The following is a 26,362-nucleotide window of genomic DNA, read 5'->3' as shown; positions in this document are numbered from 1 at the left end:
ATTTTGCGTATCCCTTAACTAATTACTGTAGATGTAATGGACTTTACTGCTTTTGTCTGTGACCCTTCATACTAGCTTTGTAAGTGACTCATCTACTACCGTTACTATATATTTGCTTTTACCAGTGAACTTTTTCCTTTCAAGATTTTCTTCTAGTTAAGACCTTTCTTTCTGAGCTAAAGAAGTCCAATTAACGTTTCTTATAAGGACAGTTTAGTGCTAATAAACTCCTTGATGTCTCTTTCAATTTTGAATGATAAACTATCTGGGTAGAATATTGTTGGTATAGGTTTTTTTTCCTTTCAGCAGTTTGATTATCTCATGCCCCTCCCTTCTTGCTTGCAAACTCTGCTGAAAACTCAGCTAATAGCTTTATGGGGTTTCCCTTGTACCTAACTAGTTGCTTTTTTCTTGCTACTTACTTACTTACTTACATAATTTATTGAGAGAGCCAGCATGAGTGGGAGTTGGGGAGAGCAGGGAGAAAGGGAGAATCTTTATTTCCTTTTTAAAGATTTTATTTATTTATTTGTCAGAGAGAGTGAACAAGCACAGGCAGGCAGAGTAGCAGGCAGAGGCAGAGGGAGAAGCTGGCTCCCTGCTGAGCAAAGAGCCCGATGTGGGACTCGATCCCGGGATCCTGGGATCATGACCCTGAGCCGAAGGCAGTGGCTTAACCAACTGAGCCACCCAGGTGTCCCAAGAGAGGGAGAATCTTAAGGAGGCTCTACACTGACCTTGGAGGCCAATGTGGGGCTCTATCTCACAACCCTGATATTATGACCTGAGCTGATCTCCAGTGTCAGACACATAACCAACTGAGCCACCCAGGTGCCCCTCTCTTGCTACTTTTAAGATTCTCTTTTCATCTGCAATTTTTGTCATTTTAATATGTGTCATGGTATTGGCCTCTTTGAGTTCCTCTTGTTTGCGTCTCTCTGTACTTCCTGGACCTATATATTTGTTTCTTTCCCCCGGGTCAGAGAAGTTTTCAGCTCTTCTTTCTTTGGTAAGTATTCTGCCCCCATTCTCTCTGTTGCTTCTGGGACCCCTATGAGTTACTCTGTTATTTGTCTGTTTTGTGTACCCTTTGATCTGTTCTTGATTTCCTCTAGTGTGTTTTTCTCTTATTACTGTCTTCTTCAGTTCTGATTGGTTCTTTATATTTTTGGTCTCTGTTAAAGTTCTGAGTTTATCCCAATTTAGGTCCATTACTTTGAACTCTTTATTGGGTAGATTACTTATCTCCATTTTGTTGGTTCAGACATCTTTCTTAGGTTTTGCCTCTTTCTTTCTTCTTGAACATATTCCTCTGCCTCCTCATTTTGTTTGACTCTTTTTGCTTGTTACAATGTATTAGGTAGATCAGCTGTGTCTCTTGGTGTTAGAAGTACTATTGGTCTTAGGTAGAAAGTGTCCTGTGGTTCCCAGTAGCACAGTCCACTCTGGTCACCAGAACCAGGTACTAGAGATGTCCCCTGTGGGCAGCATGTGTCTTCCTGTTGTGCCTGGGCTTTGACTGCTCTAGGCCCACAGGTAGGTGGGGCTGGCCCCTCCCAGGGGGCAGTAGTTGCTTCAGGGGGATGCTCACTAGGTGCAGTTGGATGACCAGTGCCAGCAAGGTAGGTGGAGAGGACCAAAATTGTTTCCTGCAAAGTGCTGCCAGCCAGGCTGAAGGAGGGCAAGAAAATAGTGTCCACCAGCACTTCTAGTCCTGGAGAAAGCTCCTACCAATATGAATTCAGAACTTATGGAGACTCATCTCTGTGGTACAGGTCCCCAGTAACATAGGCTGCCTGATGTGGGGTTTGATGGCCTTACTCCTTAGGTAGAGTCTCTGTGCCTATGATGTCCCTCCATCCTGTGGTTCGCCATGCAGGAGACTGGGTTCTCAACCACATCTTTGCCCCTTCTCCATGTGGCTTTTTCTTTCAGTCTTTACCCGCAGAAGATCTATTCTGCTAGTGTTTACGGAATTTTCAGAGTCAGCTGCATTATCTGTAGTGGTAGCCTCAGTGTATCCAGAGGAAGAGGTGAGCTCAGGATCCTATTATTCTGTCATCTTCCAGTATTTTAGAATTTTTATTTAAAAAGGTACAATTATAAATGGGCCCATTTAGAAATTCCATAAATAATGAAATGGAATCAAGTGTCAAGTAAATGATATTCATAAGTTGAAGAGGACTATAAAAGGGCTATTATTTTCATATATTGTATTGACTGAGAAATTTATGTTGATTCTAATGCCATTTTAACATTTGTAACTGTACTTAGTGACATTTTGCCCATAAAAATTCAAGCTGTCGACAGGCCTGCTGGAATGCCTTTCTTGGGCCTATAAGAGACCTCTGTCCCCAGTAATAAGAGAAAGCAGCTCAACTTTTAAGAAGTAGCAATGAGATAACAGAATTAATAAAGCACGGTGGAGAATGTGAAATTTGAAATAAGGATAGTACTGCTTACCAAAAAAGCTTTCTATGAAGAAACTCCTAGAGATAGTGGTGCATTATGAGTCCAACTAAAGTCTGTAAGACCTTGTAAAAGAGATGCTGTAAGATCAGAACACATGGTCCATTTGGGGAAATGAGACCCATTCATAAAAACCAAAGAAGTTCTCGAGATCCACAGTATTCCAAAGGGGGACTGGGCTTTGAGGGAGCTCATGAGCAAAAGAAGCAAGAACATGAGTGCATTTTTCTGCCAAGCAAAGAAAAACAAACAGACCTTTCATCTGACTTGCTGAAGGCACAGTAGTGTAAAAACTTAAAGCACCCTGTGATATTTCGGTTCTACATCCTCAGCAGGTAACACAGAACCTCAACTATAATAGGTACACAGGGTACTTTTGTTAAATACATGTTATTCCCAGGAAGATTGTAATAAGTTGAGTAGCCACAAAGAGTATCTGCTATGAGGATTGTCCCAGTCTCCAAATCCCCAGGGAATAACTTAAAGCAGCGGATCTCACCATGGGCAATGCTGTCCCCTGAGGGGACATGTGGCGGTGTCTAAGGCATTATTGGTTGTCACGAGTCTACTAAGGATGCTACTCAACAGTCAACAAGGTCCCAGGACAGCTGAAGAGCAGAGAACTATCCACTCCCAAAGGTCAACCATGCTGAGGCTGAGTGACCCCGAGCTAAACCAATTAAATGATTGAACCAACCTGGAATGTCTCCCACATGATCCTGGAGACCTGTCCAAATAGCACGGATCTCTCCATCAAAGGTATTTTACCGTGGCTTTAACATCCTTCTGCTCAGTAAGTAGGATACGGAACAGCTGGAGCCCCAAGTCAATCTAAAGCAATTACATGTTTCCTTCTCAAGTTAGAACTAAATACTTGCTTATGAAACCTGGGGAGTTTGGTTGGCCTCAACATGCTAACTTGGTTTCTGTCGTTTGGGATCCTGTCACACCTTTTGTTCTTGTTGCTGAAAAGATTTACATGGTGTATGGGCGATTAGGGTGTTTTAATGTAATTTTCTACCCCTGTGTGGCATTAAGGTAATTCTTGGGAAATTCATAATGTAGCATCTTCACAAGAAAATTCTCTGGATTATACAAGGGGGTCTGTGGAAGAGTTCTTTCGATACTGCACAACTTTGGACTCTTAGATATGAACCGTACAGTGTGGAATTCTTCCAAACAAGCCCATTAGGAGATCCATAAAACATCTGCTCCGAGTTTGGATTATATGTGGGCTCATAGTCCCATAGTCATTTCCCGGTGTATTTTTGAAAGCAACAAGAATCCTAACCCTCCATTCAGCTCTGCACTTAGGTCTCTCCTTGTGCTTTTTTGTAATATTCACGAACGTTCATGAGTTTGGAGACTGAGAGACACCCAGAGGGTAGAAGACATTGAAGGGGCACACCCAGGCCAAGAGGATGGCGTCTGCAACTGAGCAGCTTAGATCCTCAAGAATACATGAGGACCTTCCAAATGCAATGAGGTCTCATGATAACGTGTGACTTAGAGAAGGACAAGGCAATTGGAATCCATGTTTCCCTTTTGTAAACACTACCCACATGTGTAAATGTGCGCGTCAGGGTGAGGGATCTATTAGGAAGTATTTACCTAATGAGCTGAGGTTTTTGCAGACAAAATCTAAATGAGTGAAATCTAATCTAAATCTGATTATCTAAAATCTAAATCTAAAATCTAAAATGAGTAAATCTAAAGCTAAAATGAGTAAAAATGAGTTAAAAAAGTAAAAAATAAATCTAAAATGAGTAAAACCACTGAAAACTGCAACTCAGCTTGAACTCTCCATGGACTCCTTTGTGGGTAAAGTCGCCAAATGACAACATATTTTTGTCACTTCGATGACAGACTGATTAGATTCTGCTTCGGGTGACGCAGCAAGATGACGCTGCTGTAAAATAATATCAAGTTATCTGAACTTCCATTGTTATTTCTCCAATACCCATGCAGAAAGGCTAAAAATAGAGTGGGAGTGGGTAAGAATCTTTTCCCTCCTTGATATGATGACTCTGAGCAAGTTACCGAGCCTCTCTGTGTCTTGGCTTCCACATTTGTAAAACAAGCCTAATACTACCACTTTCCCCATAACCCAGTTCACAGCGGTGACACGCTTGCAGCCAAGCCTCACCCAGAGGGAGTGCTCTGTAAACACCATGGTTACTGTTTTCTACCATATTTTCCCATGGGGATGCTGTACTTCATCTCCTGGACAGCCTGTAAATCAGAGAAAGGGCCTATCTCTGGTACTACCTGGGGGTCCTAAAAGTTACTGGCTGGTTCTCCCTGTTGTCGCAACCCCAGTCTTTAGAACAGCGACTGGCTCACAGAAACTCAGTAGGACAGTGTTGAATCACTTCCCCATAAAATTTCTCGATGACACTGACAGTGTGTTCCTTCCTATTCAATCAAATATTGGTCCCTTCTTGTATCCTGCAAACGTAAATGTTAAGTGCACCTAGTTAGTTAGACTGATGTGGTCTGTTTTGATCCTTGAGTAAATACCAAGGTCGTCCAATTGTTTCCTCCCTGACCTAAAGTTAGACCAAGTCCGTTCTCAACATGCAGGGGGAGAAAAAAAATGGAAGTGATTCCAAGAAGGCCTTAACGCTAAAGCACGTCATGTCAGCTTCAGAGGTCAAGATAGAGGTCATATTGCCCAACGTGGAGAGCCACACGGTAATGTCCCTTGGAAGACACAAGGGTGATGACTCACTCGTTTGGTCAGCTGAGTATCCATCATGAAGTTGTGCACGTGTTTTTCTGCTTTGGTAAGTTCTAGCTTTCTTGCCACCACAGCGACCACCAGGGCTGTGCAACCAGCACCCTGAAAACCAGAAGAGAACAGAACCCCAATAAGTCAGTACATTTGGTCTCAGCCACATGAAAAAAAAAAAAATGTTGTTCACCAAGTACGTAAGTGTCCGGAGATAAGAAACTGTAGCAGGGGCACCTGGGTGGCTCAGTGGGTTTTAACCACTGCCTCTGTCTTTGGCTCAGGTCATGTTCCAGGGTCCTGGGATTGAGCCCCACCTCAGGCTCTCTGCTCAACAGGGAGCCTGCTTCCCCCCCCACCCGCCTGCCTCTCTGCCTACTTGTGATCTCTGTCTGTCAAATAAATTAAAAAAAAACAAAAACAAAAACAAAAAAAAAACTGTAGCATTAGGTGACCTCAACACATAGCACCAAAAATGCCTGGCCGAGCTCGAGGAGCAGGCCTATAAGTGGGGCTTTAAAAACTTAGTTTATGTATTATAAGAGCTCAAACATGTTATTTGACTCAAACAGACTTTAATCATAAGAAATAAATGGTAAAGGAGCAACTTGTGGAAATTTCAGAGATTTCTTAAGAAACAGAGCATATCAGTTATATACCTGGGAGTACAATAGGAACAGATAACAGCTGAGTAAATTAGCATAAATGCATGGAGTAGAAATAACCATTATTCCATTAAAAATAACCCTGCACAATCTTCTCTCAAGCTAAGACTGGAGGGAGGTCTTCAAGTCAGTGGACCATGCTGTACCAGGAATGGAAAGAGATGCATTATCTCCACATACACATAACTTCAAGGTCACGGGAAGATCTCAGCTTGACAAAAGAACTATCTAAGTTTGAAGGTAAGGGATACCTGTCCTATTTCAGACATTTACCAGTACTAAGAAAGGTGCGGGCTCCCTTTTTTCCTGAAAAAGATCAACAGTGGTCTTTTTAAAATTACAGGCCACTGTGCTGATCTCTTAGGAAGAGACACGAGACACTGATGGTATCCCAGGGATTAGAGTCCTTCTTCTCCATGATCCCATGCATGAGGAGTTGGTTCTTGGTTTAAGGCCAGTGATTTCATATGGGGCCAGGAAGGCAGGGCTGGGATACCTCGGTTGTTAGTTTTCGGGCAAGGTCATGGCTACTGCAGTTATCTCATGGATCTTGGGCACAGCCAACCTTGTGGGAGCGGAGGGGAAACTGAGGACCTACCAACAGGCCTGTGAAAGGGAGTCTGGGCCCTCCAGATGGAGTCCTATCCCCAAGAGGCCCCCAGGATGGTAGGACTGGCCAAACTGTCTCACTAGACAGCGAAGAAGGCAGGGTTTAGGCAGGAATCTATGGCAAAGGGGTGCCAACAGCATGATGTTACAATACTTGTGGATCTTTTAACAGGCTTGAATCTTTTTAAACTAGTTTTTAATAGGATCTTTTTTTAAAAAGTATTTTATTTATTTATTTGACAGACAGAGATCACACATAGGCAGAGGGGCAGGCAGAGAGAGAGGAGGAAGCAGGCTCCCTGCTGAGCAGAGAGCCCGATGTGGGGCTCAATCCCAGGACCCTGGGATCCTGACCCAAGCCGAAGACAGAGGCTCTAACCCACTGAGCCACCCAGGTGCCCCTTAACAGGATCTTCTTTACGTTAGCCAAAATGTTAAGGTGCTCACTGGATAGTTATCCAAAAGAGTCCCAAAGTCCCACCAGGTGACCTGGTTTTCCTCACTACCAGTAGGTCTGAAAATCACAAATTACAAAAGAAAATTCCACACCTTATGTACATGGTAGATTTCACCTTCAGTATCTAATATTGAGGAACAGGAATTACTCCCAGCATATCCATGTCTATAATATTATATGGCTGCTTTAAAATTTTATTTCTGTAATGCTTAAAGGCAACATAATATTCAAGCAAGTCAGATAATTATACACAAAATGTGCTCTGAATTTTACCGCTTAAAAAGGATCTGCACTTGGAAACAAATTTAAGGAGGTAGAAGACCTGTACTCTGAAAAATGTAAGACACTGATGAAAGAAACCGAACATAAATCAGCGGAAAGATCAGACGTGCTTATGAATTGGAAGAATTAGGATATCCATACGACTCAAAGCAACCTACAGATTCAGGGCTCCCTATCAAAATTTCAATGGTATTTTTCATAGACCTAGAACAAATGAGCCCTGAATTTGTATATAACCACAAAAAAATGCCCTGATAGCCAAAGCAGTACTGAAATAGAAGAACAAAGCTAAAGGTGTCAGGCTCCCCGATCGCAAACCACACAATAATCAAAATGGTATGGTACTGGCACAGAAATGGACTCACAGATCAATGGAACAGGATAAAGAACCCAGAAGTAAACCCAGGCTTCAGTGGTCAATTTACAACAAAGGTGACAAGAATAAAAAATGGGCAAAAGATAATCTTGGAAAACTGGACCACTTTCTTTAACCATCCACAAAAATAAAACGAAAATGAATTAAAGACCTAAATTTGAGACCTGAAACCATAAAACTCTTAGAAAAAAAAAAATTGGCACTAAACCCTTAGCCCCCTGAGCATCACATTTTGGATTTGTTTCCTCAGGCAAGGACAATAGTGCAACAACGTCAAACATCAAACTAAAAAGGTTGCACAATGAAGAATATCGTCAACAAAGCAAAAAACAACTTACCTACTGCATGAGGAAGATATTTGTAAATGGCAGATCCAGTAAGATCCCATAAGGGGTTAATATAAAGAGCACCTACAACTCAACACCCAGAAAAACCAAATAACCTGATTAAAAATGGACAAAGAACCCTAATAGATGTTGCTTGTAAAAAGACATACAGCCAGCCAACAGATACATGAAAAGATGCTCACCATCAAGGAAATGCAAATCAAATCCACAATGAGATACCACCTCACACCTGTTAGAATGGCAGATACCAAAAAGACAAGAAATAACAAGTGTTGGCTAGAATGGAGAGGAAAAGGACCCCTCGTGCACTGCTGGTGGGAATGTAAGTTGGTGCAGCCACTGAGGAAAGAGAGTATGACAGTTCTTCAAAAAATTGAAAATAGAGCTACCCTACAATCCAGTAATCCCACTTGTGAGGATTTACCCACTTTTGATGGAATATTACTCAGCCATAAAGAATGTGATCTTGCCATTGGAAACAACATGGATGGAACTAGAAGTTTCTATGCTAAGTGAAATAAGTCCAAGACAAATACTGTATGATTTCACTTATATGTAGAATTTTTAAGAAACAAACACACCAGAAACAGACAAATATAAAAAACAAACTTCCAGTTATCAAATAAAAAGATCCTGGGGCTATGGAATACATTTTTTTTTAAGATTTTATTTATTTATTTGACACAGAGAGAGATATCACAAGTAGGCAGAGAGGCAGGCAGAGAGAGAGAGGAAGGGAAGCAGGCTCCCTGCTGAGCAGAGAGCCCAATGCGGGGCTCGATCCCAGGACTCTGGGATCACGACCTGAGCCGAAGGCAGAGGCTTTAACCCACTGAGCCACCCAGGCGCCCCTATGGAATACATTCTAAGGGATATAGTAAATAATAACGTGAGGACTTTTTATGGTGACAGAGGGTAACTTGACTTCTGGTGATCCTGTCTTAATACATAGAAACGTCGATTCACTGTGGCACACACTGAAACTAACATAGTATTATACATCACCTATACTCTCAGTTTTAAAAAAAGAATGACTTTTTGAAAGCATACACATCTGTGCTATTCACTTTCAAACATTTGCCACAACATCTAAATAGTTTTGGTGTACTGAAAAGGGGCTAACCAAAAAACAGCGGCCACTCAAGATGGCCACCCATACCTGCCCACTGTAGATACTATTTGCTCGAGAAATACGGGATCACATGTTGCACACTGCTCCCAGGTGCTCATCACTCAGTAACGAGATTCAAGAGCAGCAGTGGTTTCCGCATAAGCAGAGAATGTAAAAATCTGAGGGGCTTCCACTGCTAGAGAGAAAGGAGCTGTGAGCGGCGGCTGGCACTCAAAGTTGAATATTGTTCTCCCCTGGCAGGTGGCCACTGCTGAGATCCTTCTGGAAAGAGATCAACATCCTAATAGGAGTGGAAAATCACCAGTATCAAGAGCCTTTGAAGGTCGATTTTTATTTGTGTTTATTCTTGCGCTCTTTTTTGTTGTTGTTTTGGTTTTGGTCCCCCCACCCCCACTCAGCGTTCTCTAGCTCGCTGCAAATCTTGTGCACTAAAATGAGTACATGCAAAGTGCAAAAGCAGGAGAGTCTAACAGTTTAGGAGTTATTCAAACTATTACCCGTACCTGTCACTTCATCATCCTAACTGTACCCTTGAAATGGTACCTCAAGGGCCACTTAGAAAACTCCGTCTGTTCAAACACAGCCACTCCTTTAGTTTTGTTTTAATTAGGGCAGCCATAAACTCCTATATCCCCAGGTTCTTAATATTCATCAAAGGACTCCACGTGGATAGAATTGGGTTTCAAAAAAGTAACTTAAAAAAAAATTGTAGAGGTATGCAAAATGAAAGCTTTCCAGGTTCCAAGGAAATCCCCACCCACGTGAAGGGTTTTAAAGATTTAAGTAACGGCATGACGTTATTGTCCATTCCATTCCGTGAAGTGAAGACAGATGAAAGTAAACATGCTTCTACAACATTTCCTCCAAAGCGTGTCGTCATCGTGATGGATGTAGAAACAGTTGGGTCGAACATATGTTACTCTCTGAAAGGAAGATCCCTGTATGCCTTTACCAAGATGAGTCATCTTCCTTTCACCAAAGTCAGAAAATATATCCTGGTTCCTGGTCTCCCCTTTCATTCATGTTATGAAGGAAGAACGAAGCAGATCACTGGCCCGTCCCTGCAAGATGCTTGGGCTCCTCCCGACTACACGAGGAAAACACGGGTGTGTTTACGAAGCTGATAGACTCAAGGAAAATGTGGAGGTTCTCCCTAGCTGCTGTGTCACCTTTCCTCCCAACAAATTACACGTTGCGAGAAAGAGAGAGAGAGGAGGGAGACCATGTCCTTAGAAGAGATCATTACTAAAGCTCATTGCCCTATACCAGATAATCAGCATAAAGCAGAAGTGGAACCCCAACACCTGGAGGGTCTGAGATACTGCCAAATGAAAAAAATACAGCCCTTTTCTCCATTCTGCATTTCCTCATCAGAGCACAGAAACCGTAAGGCATGTTGGACCGCAGAATGTTCAGGAAGAAATTCATTCTCCCCGAGGTCATTTTACTGCACGATGTTTGAAAAGTTCAAGGCACCACCGTCATTTTACATCAGGTCCCCTGGTTCTGCTCTTCTGGTGGATTCCTTCAAGAATCATTTTGGAAAGCCATTTTGGGGAGCAAGATTTAACAAGCTGATAATACGAGCCTATGGAGAAGGGAAATACTTTAATAGCACATTGGGTAAAGGTTTGGGTTCTTATTTAAAGAGGCACCTGCCACGAATGTAACATAAACACTGGAATGTATAATTTTCTTTTAGAAATTTCAGGATCCACACCCTCACCAAAAATGACTAATGAAAAAAAATGCGAGTGTTCAAAATACTCCAGTGTTAAATTAATTCTCCTCCTGCAAGTCTTATAGTAGCTCCTAAAAGCTCAAAACTTGAGTGTGATAGCCAATTTGTTCAACAGTAATTAAAATTTACCAAAATACAGTTAATTTGAAAAAAAATCAAGCTTTTTCCTTAAAATACACCCAAATTAATAAAACAGCTTTAAGGCCGATTAACTTGAAAATATCTGCATATCCTCCAAAAGGAAGATAAAATGAGTATTTGGAAATACTGCCCATTTCTCTGTCCCTGGGGTTGACTGAGGCAGTATCACAGAATAATAAACACATTTTAGTGAGCTCGTCTGATACACTTTTTTTTTCATGAAACTATGTCAACCAATCACTTCTGGCAACTAAAATTCTATAAACTACTCAGCTTTCCTATTCTATCCCACTGGAATTCTGCAAGATCTCCTCGGGTCATGAAAATCAACAACAGTCAAGGTAATTTTGAAGACAGATTGCCCTGAGTTTCTTTAAAGATGAGTTGGTATTTGCTGATAGGAGGGGAAAGGTCAAGTCCGCTGTCCTCAACCGGTAGAAGAGGGGAGGAGGTAAGTGTGGTTTTTTTGAGTTCAGTCAAAAAACCCAGACCTACAAAACCCAAGTCTCCATTAGAGTGATTTGCTGGTTCAGCTCATTCATGCGCTTTGATGGTTGGAAAGAAAGACACGGTGCCTAAAACTGGTCGTCAACAATGAGTCACGCCCGGGTTTCAATCTCCTTGTTAGTGACAGTGCCAGGGTGAGTGCACATATTGTAAAGACAGGAACGGTAGTCCTGCCAAATAAAAGTGCTGATAGTTTAGAAAAATCAGGTGCAATGGTGGAGGCAACAAGTCAGAAGCTAGAAGGTCACAACAACTTCTGACTCGATGTGTCTGTACTTGGAAAGCTCCCATTATATTTCGGAAGAAATGCCTCTGTGGAGACATGAAGGTCCGCTTAGGGCACTGGCAGAGAATTCTGCCTTCTGACTGAAGGTCCATCAACCCCTCCTATTCCTCTGCGCAACAAAGAAATGATCTGAAGAATTTAAAGATGGGCTCTCCTCAGATTCACCGAACACACCAGAAAGACCCCAGCAAACAAAAAACTTCTTCCAAGTTATTTGATCTTAAACACATCATGTCAAATTCTAGAAGACTTACAGAAAGTATCCTGGGGTGGGTTTTTTGTTTGTATGTTTTGTTTTTTGTTTATTCACACAAGCAATACCAGGAACTGACTTTTACTGTAGTTTCTCAGGATTTCTCTGTCCCCTGGCAGGGGGAAAAAAATCCCTGAATGGAGAGAGAGAAAGTAGGAAGAATATAACCAGACCTTCAGTTTAGCCCTCTTGAATAGCATTCTCTTTATAAGCTCTGGCTAATTGATGGCTGTGTTCTGGAAGACTCTGTGACTAAATGAACAATGTAGCGTTTTTTCCCCCTCAGGATGAAAACTGACCTTTGACAACTGACTGAGCCACCATGTGACTTTCCGTCAAGACTCCTCCCCAAAGATACAGACGTAGTGAAAAGAAGGGACATCTGTACCCCCAATGTTCACAGCAGCAATGGCCACAGTCGCCAAACTGGAAAGAACCAAGATGCCTTTCAATGGATGAATGGATAAAGAAGATGTCCATATCTACAATGGAGTATTACACCTCCATCTGAAAGGAGGACTACTCAACTTTTGTATCAACATGGACAGGACTGGAAGAGATTATGCTGAGTGAACTAAGTCAAGCAGAGAGAGTCATTTATCATATGGTTTCACTTACTTGTGGAGCATAAGGAATAACACGGAGGACATTGGGAGAAGGAGAGGAGAAGGGAGTTGGGGGAAATTGGAGGGGGAGACAAACCATGAGAGACTGTGGACTCTGAAAAACAATCTGAAAGTTTTGAAGGGGTGGGGGGTGGGAGGTTGGGGGAACCAGGTGGTGGGTATTAAGGAGGGCACGGATTGCATGGAGCACTGGGTGTGGTGCATAAACAATGAATCTTGGAACACTGAAAAAATTAAATAAATTTAAAAAAAGCTCCTCAACGATGGGTAAAAGGATTTATTATCTGAAACTCTCACCCTGATGTGGTATAAAAAATAGACTTTTTGTTATTGTGGTTCCCTGAATAAAACTTGAACGATTCACTGCTGCCATGATTGTTAAATTGTTCTGAACTGCAGAAATGGTTGCGGGGGAAGCTAGATCACACTTGTGAACGGGACCCACATGTGTTGATGAATCCATGGGAAACTGCTTATCAGGTAATAACCTGTGTCCCTAGGATGGGGCAGATAATACTTCCTGTTTTAAGGTAATTTTGCCAAAAAATCTTGTCATCTATATTCTAGGTAAAGGGCCCATGGGAGAAGCCATAATTCTACAGAAATAGACAAGCAAAAATGCTAAGTGACTTAATGACCTTCATTCTCCTATAAGCCAAGAGATACCCTTTTACCAATGAAACTGTATTCTCCTCTTGAAATGATCCTGTATATTCCTAAGTAAGGGGAAAGTAGAGCTTTTAGCTTGTGTTTTGTCTATACATACAGATATGAAAGCATAGCTAGGGTAACTTTATAATTGCTAAGCAAAACAACTACCTGCTCTACATCAAGTAGGACATGATGAGAAACCAGCTCCAACTGATGAAAAGCTAAGACACCAATGATCTGACAGCGATGTCTGCCCAGCACCTTCAGCCAAAAGAAGAAAGCCATTTAGAGGTCATCCCATTGGCTGCGGAAGCATCAAGTCTTTGGTAGGACCCCACAGAGGAAAGACTGATGGATAAAGAGAAAAAAATAATTGCAACCTTCATGGCTTTCTCTGGAAGGGTGATGAGTGACCATTAAGCAATCCTGGGAGTCTGTGTTTTTAAGACACTATCCAGGAGAGAGGAAGAGATCTTTGTGTCTTCAGCTTTACTATAAGGTAGGTGTGGGTAAGAAGGAGATTTCTGCTTGATTTGTCTGATCTATCACACTGTGGTACCTGTATCTAAGATCATCTTATTTTAAGCATTTCCATCATCATTTATGCATACAACACTGTAAAAATTACAAGAAAAGCTTTACATGGTTGTCTTGGATTCACAATTGACATTTCAGGCAAGGAGAGGTGTTTTGTTTTGTTTTGTTTTGTTTTTGATAAGGCCATTTGTTTGTCTCTTAGAAATATTCTGGAAAACTCTCCTCACTCTTTCACAATATATTTCTGCCCAGAGCACTGCAGATTAATCTTAATGTCTTTAGAGCCCAAAAATATCACTCACGACACAAATTAAGTTATTTAAAAATTTTAAATTACAGTTTAATTTTGGGGTTTTAACCAATGAAATGTGCACATCTAAAAAGGTGTCATGAAATAATTCATCAGTTTCATTAGTTTTATGAAGAAAGCCAGTGCTCATTTCTTTATGTGTACATTTTGAAATGGGGAATGGTCTTTGTAGATGTTAGCATTTGGATTCACTATATCTTACATCAAAGTGGAAAAAAAAACCCCACCACATAAAGCTATATATTCTATCAATTTCATAAAGACAAAAACCAGAAAATTCAAATATAAAAGAACACAAAAAATATAGCACTTCAGAGATAATAGACAAGATGATTCAGGGATGACCCTGTCCTCTCTCAGGAGTATTGTAAATAGTATTTCTTTTTCACAATTTAGTAGGGACCAGATGGAGAGAGAGAGAGAGATGGCCCATGGGAAATCTGACATTGTGCATTTTACCTAAACATGCATTGCAAAAGCCCGAGGGGGAATAGGCAAATAAATGCCTAAAATAAAAGCAAGTCGGTGTCTGGCTTGGATAATCCCAAAGTGACAAACTGGTATTTAAGTTTCCTGAAACAAAAGCCAAAAAACAAAACAAGATGAAAGGTGTTTTGTCAGACACTTTTTAAAAGGAAACTAACCATATCTATGGGCTAGGAAGACAACTTAGCTTCTTCTAGGTATCTTCACTGTCAGCCAAACACTCTTCATATCCATTGTAGGTAACCTGAGCCACACATGATCAAGCCCCAGAAAGTTTACACGGGATGGAATCAATTCCCAGAAACTCACCCCCAGAAGATCGCTCTGGGGACGCAACTCCGTGGGAGGTTGCTTGGTCTAATCAGACTCCATGAAGCATTTCATGTAGGTTAGTCCAAGGTTAATGAATTTGTCGACATGCAAGTAAACCACTTCTGATGGGGCCAGTTAAGAAATAAGTCTGTTTGAAGGGGCACCTGCTCCCCAATGTTCATAGCAGCAATGTCCACATAGATGAACTATGGAAAGAGCCCAGATGTCCATCGACAGATGAACGGATAAAGAAAATGTGGTATATACACACAACGGAATATTACACAGCCATCAAAAAGAATGAAATCTTGCCACTAGAGCTAGAGGATATTATGCTAAGTGAAATAAGTCAGTCAGAGAAAGATGCCATACAATTTCACTCCTATGCAGAATTTAAGAAACAAAACAGATGAACACAGGGGAAGGGGAGGAAAAATAAGAAATGACAAAAACAGAGGGAGGCAAACCATAAGAGACTGTTAACTCTAGGGAACAAACCGAGGGTTGCTGGAGGGGAGGGGGTGGGGGGAAGGGGTAACCGGGTGACGGGCCTTAAGGAGGGCTTGTGATGTCATGAGCACTGGATGTCATATGCCATTGATGAATCACTAAACTCTCCCTCTGAAACTAGTAAGACACTCTACGTTAACTAAATTGAATTTAAATAAAAAATTAAAAAGTCTCATCTGTTCCTTACATGGGAGTGGACCTCCTCAGCCTGAGAACAGAGAGTCTGTTTCACCATGAATCTAGAGGGCAGCAGCGAAGTCACTGTGAACTTCAAGGAACATAACATCTTTGGGTCCGTATAGATGAAAGGTTGAGTATAACTCCTATTTTTTCTGTAAAGTAGGATCCCTAGTGAAACCTAAGTAAGCAAGTAGTTCAACTCAATAAAAGATTCTGTGCTGTCAGGTGAGGCTCTGAAGACCCTGAGGACAAAGAAAAAAGCGAGGAAAGCTAGAAATACTGCAAGACCCAGGCAAGGCAGACCTCCCATCCGGTTCTGATCTATGGCGTATTAGACCATTTGCACAAACCCTGAGTCATACCTGATTCAACAATAAAAAGGTGGGGGGAGAACATCTTGCCTAAAAGAAACATCAAGGAAATTGTTTATAAGAAGCTTAAGGGGAAAGACTCTGCAATTAGCAGGTCTGTTTCGTTTTTTTTGTTTTTTGTTTTTTTTGTTTGTTTGTTTGTTTGTTTTTTATAAATAGCATCATTCATGTCCCTTGTGGGCTTGTTATGGCCCTCCAAAAATACATCCATGCAAATTTTATTTCCCAGAGCATTATGCTATCGAACAAAATGCCATCTTCTGAGGAGAAATGAGGAAGAGATCCAATAGTTAACAGAACAGATCATCCCCAGCGTAATGAAAAAAAACCTTTTTCATTAAAACACACAGAACTGCATTTTTCTTTTACAAGCCAACCATGTGAAGTGATACCCACATATTATATTCCTTACAACTGGGGCCTGAAATGGTCATCTTGTGGCTCCTGGTGACCTTGAAACTAGCCCTGGATTTTATGTTCCCACGTAGCTGCCTTACCCCAGGTCGGTACTACCGAGTGAGAGAAGAATGTTCTCACTCCAATCCATGCCACAGGCACGCAGTCCTTCCTGCTAGTTCTGACTCTTGGAACAGTCCCCCGAGGCAGCTGTTACAAGGGTACGGGCTTCCCTGGCCACCGTTCAAAGGCCTTCACATGGAGAGCCTGTCCCTCTGCTGCCAACCTGGGGGTGGACACAGGGGAGGCATTGGGAGGGATGCCTAACTTCAGAAACGCTGGGAATTTCCTGCCTAAGGAGCTCCTGGTATTAGCTCTCATATCCTGACCTAGGCAGAAAATCAAAGAAGCAGCGAGATAATATTTGGCTGTATCCAAACTAGAAAAAGCAGCTAAGCAACAAATAGAACCTAGGTCACTGCCAACAGTGCGGCGATGGGAAGCGATGCCCGGCTTCGGCATTTAAAAGTTCACACTGCATTATGATCAGTTTGAGACAACTTGCCACCCTCCCGTTATCATCTAAAACACATGGAACAGGGGCGCCTGGGTGGCTCAGTGGGTTTAAAGCCTCTGCTTTAGGTTCAGGTCATGATCTCAGGGTCCTGGGATCGAGTCCCCGCATCGGGCTCTCTGCTCGGCAGGGAGCCTGCTTCCCCTCTCTCTCTGCCTGCCTCTCTGCCTACTTGTGATCTCTGTCAAATAAATAAATAAAATCTTAAAAAAATTAAATAAAACACATGGAACAAACTAGTCCTAGTCAAAGCAGAAGGTGTAAGAAGTAAGGGGTTGTGTCTGTACCTGCTACAGGTCCCAGAACAGTGGCATGTCGGGGTGCCTGAGTGGCTCGGTCGGTTGAGCGTCTCTTGATTTTGGCTCAGTCACGATCTCATGGATTGTGAGATCAAGCCCCACGTCAGGCTCTATGAAGCCCATATGGGATTCCCTCTCCCTCTTTCTCTGCTCCTCCTCCCCTGCTCATTCTCTCTCTCAAAAAAAAAAAAAATAAATAAATAAAGGCAGTGGCCTATCACCACAGGCACCACAGGCTGCAAACCTTTCTCAAAATCTCCCCCAGACCCAGCCTCCCGTCCCAGCCTCATGCCGTACCACCTTCCACCTTTTTTTTTTTTTTTTTGGTGCACACACACACTTGAGAGCACAAGAAAGGCGGGGACGGGGAGAGGAAGAAGCAGACTCCCCGCTGAGCAGGGAGCCCTAAGCCGGACTCCATCCCAGGACGCCGGGACCATGACCTGGGCAGAAGGGAGATGCTTAACTGACTGAGCCACCCAGGTGTCCCCACTTTTTTACTTGACTCTGTGCGTGCCTGGCCCAGTGGCTGTGCTCAAAGGTACCAAGCTCCTCCCTGACCCACTGCCTTCAAACCAACCATTTTCTCCTCCTGGATGTCTATCCTTGCCTAAGCCTACCTTAGCTTAGAAGTCAACTTTGCTGTAATAGAGAAGAAAATGCTATTCAGAAAATTGTAAGGAAAAGAAAATACATTTACCGTACTATACTGTACCTACTTAAAAAAAAATCTGTATATAAATAGCCCATGCATTCATGGGTTCAGGCCATCCATTCAGTTCAAGGGTCCATCATAGTCTAATTCCGTAACTGATAAAATGTGCCAGTCTTCAGCCCTTCGCCACACTTCAGGCCGGGTCCCCGTTTTGCAGATAAGGTAAGTAAGTTTCAGAGAGGAGAAATTGACTAAAGTTCACATAACTAGTAGGACAATGGCAGAAACCACTAAAATAAAGAAATTTCTGGCTGAAGCTGAAGCTCGAAGACCAGGATTTGCTCATCGAAATTAGTCCCTCTCTCCCCAAAGAGCAATCCAGGGGCACAGCGAGCTTCACAGAGCTGTGTCACGTTAAGAATGAAGATGAAAATCAGTGATGTCCTCTCCCAACCCAGAACTGATCATTAATGCTTTGCCGCTCGCGGTCGGGAAACCGAACGGCACACAGTCACACGGAGCGCCTTCGCGATCTGAGGGGATCAGTGAAAGAAACAAAGTGACAGGATACTTACCATTATTCCAGTAAGCAAACAGACTCCTTTCCCACAGTATGTGTTTGGTACCATGTCGCCATACCCGATGGAGAGAAAAGTTATTGATATCAACCACATTGCTCCGAGGAAGTTGCTGGTAACATCCTGCTGATCGTGATACCTGAAAAACAGCAAAGAGAGCCAGTCTTTTTAATTCATCCAGAGAACGGCTGCCAGATCCAATCCAGGAAATGCACTGTGTAGCTTCTACAAACTGATCTACGTGGAGGGCTTCAAATCTCACTATTAGGTGTAAAAACAATCGAGTTCCACCTGAGCAATCTGACAGATGTCAGGAAGTTCCTCAATGTTAAAAATAGTCTGAAAGAGAAACTTGAAAAAAAAAAAATGAGGGCTGCTATGCTCACGGGTGTAAACTGATAAATGCAGATGTGTCTCTGAACTCTACCCAGACCTTGCTCGTGGCACATCATTCCCGGATGCCTGTCGAGGTGCCTAACTTATGGGACACCGTGCAGTGCTGGATTCAGCCTGTGATCTCCCCCCACCCCCATCCTGAGACTAGCAGGAGCCATGCTGTTCCCTTTGCTGAGACTGTCCTTTTCTACCTTTAACTCCGTGATGCTCCAACTCCTAGTCATCCTTCAAAATTAAATGTGGGGGGTGGGAGGGGAGCCTTTTCCATCTGCTTGTCTCCCAGCCCTGCCCGTATACCCCCTCAGCATCCTTTGTCTTCCTCCATCATCAGACAGTACTGTAACGGTCTACCTGGAGCTACTAGCTGTCTTCCCTGAAAATGGGACAATGATTGCACAATCCTGGCCTGGACTTGGAGCTATGGTTCCCCTGGAAGAACTCGCCCTGGATGCCTGTTCTTTATAGTCATGGGGCAGAGTGGCCCTCCTTTGGTCTCCATGGCAGTCAGACCCCAGACTCTGGTCACCAGAGGCATTCTTGGCTCATCACCAGCTTCTCCGAAGGACCCTCTTCCTTTCCCAGCTGTCAGATGCCCCTGAGGAGGACTCTCCTGTCCTCATGTCTTGTTCTCTAAAGCATGCCGATAACCTTCTAGCTTACACACACACAGCTTACTGAAGGGCACCCTTTAGATTATAACTCTTTCATGATACTGGGGTTCTCTCTAGAGTATACTCCAATAAGAGCTTGCCTAAAACAGGGAACACATGATGCCAGAGAGGGGAAGCAGGAATGTTCATGCCCTAGTCAATGTCTAATGGTGAGACAAAGCTTCATTACTAAGCACGATCTATGGAAATATCAGATACATTTAGAGTCAAAAACTCTGATTCCCTGACACCTATGAAATATTTGCGGAGTGCCCACTAAGTATTTAGCACTTGACTTCCATGTTCTCAATTTACGTTAATATTTTAAGACCTAGACGACCTTTTTGGCTGAAACAGCTACCGTCTTCACCCCCTCTATATCAATAAAGTGTCGCTTGGAAAATGTGATCACGTCTCAGGTATTTCTATACCATGAGGGACCAGAACACACCTGCTAGGCACAAGGAACTACAAAAGAGGAGTTTGAGATTTAAAACTAAAAGGGAAGGTCTCTAAGGGGAACCTCCGTGGCTGGTGTCCACAAGGAAATAACTTGGGCATGGCTGTGCAGTCTTTCCAAACTATTCTTTCTGGAGCACTTTTCGTTTGTTTCCCGAAGCTTGGAGAAGGAAGTAAACGGTTTCGAAAATCACAATAAAACACATTCACTGGAAACTTAGGCAAGCTGACTCCTCTTTAGTTGCTTAATGTAATAAATAACTGAGTTTTAAATACACAGACTCCTCCCATCCTCATTCGATTCTTTGCAAAATCCTCAAGTATTATGAAGTGACATCATTCTGTCAATATTTATTATACACTACGCATTACTGTAATCCTGTAGTGAAAGGCCTGATTAGAAGCAAACTTTCTAGGAATTGATATTTTAAGGCTTGGGATTTAATACTAAATTATCTTATTATTTTTTTTTTTTTTTGGCTTATGGAGTAATAAACCTGCCTGAAAAGTAGCTCAGAATGGAAAAATAGCATATCAGACTAATGTTTATGTTACATTCAGACATACTTAGTTGTGAACAGTCAAGAACAAGGTAATTAAGGAACCACGTCAGACACTATTTGAATAATCAAGATTTCTTTCCTGGCAACTCAAATATTAAACTTACACGCAGGATGATATTATCCCTTAGAACTGCCAGGTTTGGAATGACACCAGATTCACACCAGCGTGAGTGATTAATTGCACAATTTAAAAAGCAGAGGAAATATTTCAAGACTTTTTTTTTTTCCCCTTACAGATGTTTATTTCACGAACTTACTCAGGCAATGCCGACCTTCTTCTTCACAAGGACAACTCTATGAAAGACATGAAGAACTGACTCAAAGTGGCAAAGTTCAAATTCTGATCACTAGGAATACTTGTTTAAGGAAAAATACATCAAATAAGATTAAAATGAGAGCAAGGAAGGCTTGCTGATCTCAATCCTTTAAAATCAGAACTCTGGGGTTTGGAGAGAAGACTTACTGCACTATTTTAAAGCAGGTGCACACTTCATAGACATAAAGGTTTCAAGATCAGCTTTGAGGTTTGAAAAGAAGCAAAATATTCCTTCTCTTAGTTTCCATTCATGTCTTCACTGTTGATTGTGGGTCTACTGCTTTTTCTTAAATATGACAGTTTTCTATAGTACTTGTTGAAATGTGCCAGGGTTATCTTTCCAAAGGCATTACGGAATTCTTCTCTGAACATGGTGGTCTCGGCTCCGCACCCCTGACTCCCCCTCAGCGCCTTTCCACACGCACCAGTTCTAGTCACACGAATGGCTGGCACTTAGGCCATCCTCTTTCATGGTTTTGTTTCTGGCCTGGAAACAACTTTCCTCCTTCCCGGAAACAACGCCCCCCACCCCACCCACCTTCCTAGCCCTGATTTGTACTAGGAGAATCTACTTATCGGTCCCCTTTTCCAGACTCCACAAAGCTTTTGGGCAACACGGTACTCCAGGACTCCAGGCTGGTTCTTTGTCTGTAGGAGCCTTTTGTAGAGATCTCTAGCATCACCAACCAATGCTAACTTCAGCCACAAGACATTAATGTATAATCTGCTCATCTAGCATGCCCCTAGAGTCTTAATTATGAAGAATTCGAGGACAAAGACTATGCCTTTATTGAATTAACTAGCATGACAAAATGAGACATTTATTCTCAAATTGATGTGCCTTTGTGGCCACATGCTAGGCCTTCAGGATCATATACACAGCGGCACAAAAAGGGTACAGAAGTGAGTCTTGCCCATCAATCAATCTGTCATGTTCTCTTCCAATATCTGTATGCAACTTATAAGGTATTTTTACACTTATAAAAGATAATTCAGCAATGGAGGTAAACAGCAGACAAACTATGTTCACTAACCATTTTTTTTTTTATTAAACATGCAATTAATACTACAAATGGCAAAAAGATCTCATCTCAGTTGTCAGCTCTGATCTCAGGTGCCAGCCTTGGTTGTGGAATAAAAAGTATTATGGAGACTGAAATGCATGTGATTCATCCACCATTGGTTCTCTCTTGTGATTCTACCTTTCTCTCTGAAGATGCCACTAAAAGGACAGCAAGGCAATTTTTAAAAGGTATAAACACACAAGAACAAAAAGAAAGGAAAGGAAAGATCAGAGCATGAAAAAGAACACAAATTCATACACACAAAAGTACAAGAGGAGTTCTGTTTCCAGCCAAGAAGGACTAACAAGGGACTGGATTTATGTTGCCTCTCAAAACGACTACAAAACCAGACACAGTATTTGAGACAACAGTTAATGAGACATAGATCAACTACTAATAAAGGCCAGTGATTCCCAAGAGATGGTAAACAACCACAATGGTCATACAGTTGTGCCACTTTAACAACTGAAGAGAATCCCCAGGATGTGGCTCAGGGAGGGAAACCAGGCAGAGCCCACAGTTTTCCCAAATTCAGGAACACACCTGGAAATCTGCAGGGGGTGGGGTGGTAGAGTTCACAGGGTCAAAATCTAGAGAGGAGAAATCTACATCAACGGAAATCCAGAAATCTGCACAGCAGTCTCCTTGATTATTCAGCTAAGGACTAATCAATATGTGGGTGTAAAACCCCAGTGTTGAAGAAATGGAAGTACTTTACAAAGTGGTTCAGTATCACTTGAAGATATGTTGTAGTAAGTGGCATCCTGTCCAGTGAAGAGAAGACAGTGATAAGTTAGTTACATTGTACCTAAATGTATAGGTACACTGTTAGCCTCAAGGAACCATGAAAATACTACTTCAGAGAGTAATAACTGATAACACAATAAAGGAGAGAAGATGGAATAATAAAAAAAAAATCCAAAAAGAGGCAGAAATAGAAAAAAAGAACAAAGAACAAATGGGGACAGAAAACAAACAGACAGAGAACAGATTTAACCAAGCATATCTGTAACCACATTAAATATAAATGGCCTAAATACCTCCAATGAAACAGCACAGGTTGTCAGAGAACCCAAGAAAGGTTCACAACAAGGAGAAACCAGTTATCATGCAGAGTGGCTAAGAGCCAAAGCTGGAAACAGACAACCGATGGTGTCTAAGTAAATGGAAGGATAAATGCCCACATGTGTGTCCCTTTCTGGTACCGCCAGACACTAACAGGAGTTTATAGTTTAGTTCCTGTGGATAGACTGCAGAGTCTGACCTGAAGATCAGGAAAGATGTTTGGGACTGAAAATATGGGGACTGAATTCAAGTTTCCAAAGTGATCAGCAGGATCTCCAGTTCCCTTTCTTCACTGCCTATCCCTGACCCTGTAAGAGATCTCTATAATAGGACTCACTATTACAGAGAAAGAATATTTTTCTTTGGAGAAACAACACTTTAGCGAAAGACATACATGTACTAACATCAAGGATTCCCTAATGAAAAACATGCAGCTTTCCGCTTATCCATCCCACAGGAAATTTTACCACACAACAAGGACCTCTCCCCACACACAGCCTCCAACTTCCGCTCTTTTATATATATATATATATATATATATTTTTTTTAATTATAGCTGATTATTTAATTTTTTTAATCATTTTTTAAAATTTATTTTCAGCATAACAGTATTCATTGTTTTTGTACCACACCCAGTGCTCCATGCAATCCGTGCCCTCTCTAATACCCACTACCTGGTTCCCCCAACCTCACACCCCCCCCACCTCTTCAAACCCTCCAGATTGTTTTTCAGAGTCCATAGTCTCTCATTGTTCCATTTTTGAACATGCAAGAACTACAAATGATCGGCACACATCTGAAGTATATTCTCTATGGAAAAGATGCTGACTACAAAGGGGAGGAGCAAAGAAGACATAAAGGAAGAAAGGAAAGTAGGAATGGATGGGAGGAGCAAGGAAGCAGAAGAACTTGGATATAATGCAGGGTATTGGGGACAGGACTCCTGAACTCTCTAATATCTGTCAGCAAAGACCTATGGGAAAACATGGCATCCTGTGGATGTCAAGTGCAACTGAAGAATAAAAGGGGACTCTTTTTTTTTTTTAATTTTTTTTAAACATATATTTTTATCCCCAGGGGTACAGGTCTGTGAATTGCCAGGTTTACACATTTTACAGCACTCACCATAGCACATACCCTCCCCAGTGTCCATAACCCCACCCCCCCAACCCTCCTCCCCCCATCAACCCTCAGTTTGTTTTGTGAGATTAAGAGTCACTTATGGTTTGTCTCCCTCCCAATCCCATCTTGTTTCATTTACTCTTCTCCTACCCCCTTAACCCCCCATGTTGCATCTCCTCTCCCTCATATCAGGGAGATCATATGATAGTTGTCTTTCTAAAGGGGACTCTTTTTTTAAAAAACTTAATTTTATAGTGAAAAAAATAATCATAACATAAGAATATAAACTAGCAGGAATCTCCCAAAAGCAGAACAAAGGGGCAAGGGTAAAAGAACAAGGAAAAAGATACACTCTCAGAGAATCAACACAGAGGGCCTAACAACTGAATTTCCAGAAGAGCACAGAAAGGGGAAGGAAGGAGATGAGCACGTTCATTTCTTTGGTTTTCCAGGAAAACGAAGGCAGGCATCTCTAAGGTTCTCGTTGTTATCTGCATACGGAATAAAAAAAGATCCATGCTGTTGGGGTTGGGGGTGGTAACAGTAAATTTTAAAATACTAGGAATAAGGAAGAGACCTTGAGAAGTTTCAGAGAGGGGAAAACCAGATCACAGCTAAACATTAAAAATGGTTGCATGTAAGATGATGTGTGTGTGTGTGTGTGTGTGTGTGTGTGTGTGTGTATTATAGTGGAAGAGGGGGAGGCAATCTATTTCTCCTGGATCGATAGAGGGGTGGGATGGAGATTCTGGGCAATTCTGGGAGGAGGAACTGAACAGGCATGGCTCTGCTTGCCCACAGAGCAGGCATCTCCATTTCTCTGTGTGGTCAGCTCCCCCAGGGGAGGGGTGAGGCCCCCCGGTTATGTGGTGTACCTGCAACTCCGTGTACTTCAATGGTGGATGAGAGGAACCCCAGGCAGCCGGCTGGGCTATAGGTCAGGTGGGGTGTCCAGATCTGCTTCACATCAGTAAGGAAGCTGCTATTTTGATGTTGACCAGTTGAAGACCCAGAGAAATGAGAGCAGGATGATCAATGCTCTCTCCCCGAACCCTAACTGTGTGCACGTCACTTGGATTTAAAGAGAAAGCAAATAAGCAATTCGATTAATGAAAACATAGGAGCACAACAAGAAGTCCACTGGAGGCACGCACCTAGATTCAAAGGAGAGAAGTGCTGAGTATCAACAGCTAACAAAGGAGGGTGACCTGCCTCTCTGATTTGCCACTGGCCCAAGTCACAGGTGGTCACCTGTACGTGACCTTAGAATCACCCACGAAGCATTTAAAAATAACCGAGCAAAAGCCTGGTGTCCTAGGACATGGATTTTTTTTTTTTTTAAGAGCTCCCAAGTGATTTTAATGTGTTTTGCAGCCTGAGAACCATTATGGGCTTTATTTCAGAACTTCCTCATTCAACCTACATGTACACGAGAACATGCAGATGAACAGAAAGGAGGGAGAGTTCAGGAAAGCTTAAAATATGGAAAGGGAGAAAAAAACTGATGGCCAAGAATAATCAGGTAACAGGGAAACTGGCATGAATGTGAAGACGAAAGGTCAAGGCAGATCAAGATGCAATGTATGTAACAGATCGAAAGCGATGATAGGATTATTTCACAATAGGACAGTGATGCCTAAAATTATCGTCTTAAATTCAACCAGAATGTACAATCCAGTAGGTCGAAATATGCTACGGAGTACCTCTCTGAGCGAGGGCTCTAACGCAAAAACAGAGCATCTTACGTATAAAACTACTCCGTGAATATATTTACGCAAAGTTCTTTCAGACCAGAGAATGTGAACATACGACTTTCTTCTTGTCCTTTCCTTGCTTTCCTGCTTTTCGGTCACTGAGTCGTGGACACACAAACGTGGCTTTACGGTCTTGGGGGTCCCCATATATTGACTTCCTTCACTACTGATAAGCATATGCCAAGAAAAGGGGCAGAGAGCCCAATTTCAATTTAGGCAGGAGCCCGTTCTGATTTTCATCAAATGCATATTTCTTTCTTAACTTTAAAACACTAAAGTGAGTCTTCTGTTTTGATTTCATTTTGCTCCTGTTGCCCATTTGGATTGCTTTCCTGTCTTCTGTTAATTTGGAAAAGTCAAAAAGCTAAAGGCGTCTCTCTCTTCCTCCCTCCTCTCCACTTCTCCCTTCTTTTTGCTTCCTCCCCACCTGTTCTGTGCCACGCTTGCGGGGGGGGGGGGGGGGGGGGGGGGGGGGGGGGGGGGGGGGGGGGG

At 42.3% G+C, this 26,362-nt stretch overlaps 1 protein-coding gene across 2 annotated transcripts in view; it reads right to left on the bottom strand.

Annotated features, from left to right (window-relative positions):
• KCNN2 (potassium calcium-activated channel subfamily N member 2) overlaps positions 1-26,362 on the bottom strand; it is a 399,816-nt gene that overhangs the window by 18,770 nt on the left and 354,684 nt on the right. For both annotated transcript variants that reach the window (XM_032842238.1, XM_032842239.1), the window contains exons 7-8: positions 18,479-18,620; positions 5,201-5,311 (exon numbers count right to left, since the gene is read on the bottom strand). In XM_032842238.1, the coding sequence (XP_032698129.1) occupies positions 5,201-5,311; positions 18,479-18,620 (253 nt within the window). The remainder of the gene's footprint in view (positions 1-5,200; positions 5,312-18,478; positions 18,621-26,362) is intronic.

Source organism: Lontra canadensis, unplaced genomic scaffold (genome assembly GCF_010015895.1).
Source record: "Lontra canadensis isolate GAN:19392208 unplaced genomic scaffold, GSC_riverotter_1.0 scaffold126, whole genome shotgun sequence".
In the NCBI taxonomy this organism is placed as follows: Eukaryota; Metazoa; Chordata; class Mammalia; order Carnivora; family Mustelidae; genus Lontra; species Lontra canadensis.
Note: the sequence above shows the minus strand (reverse complement) of the source record. Positions and strands in the feature narration are given on the sequence as shown.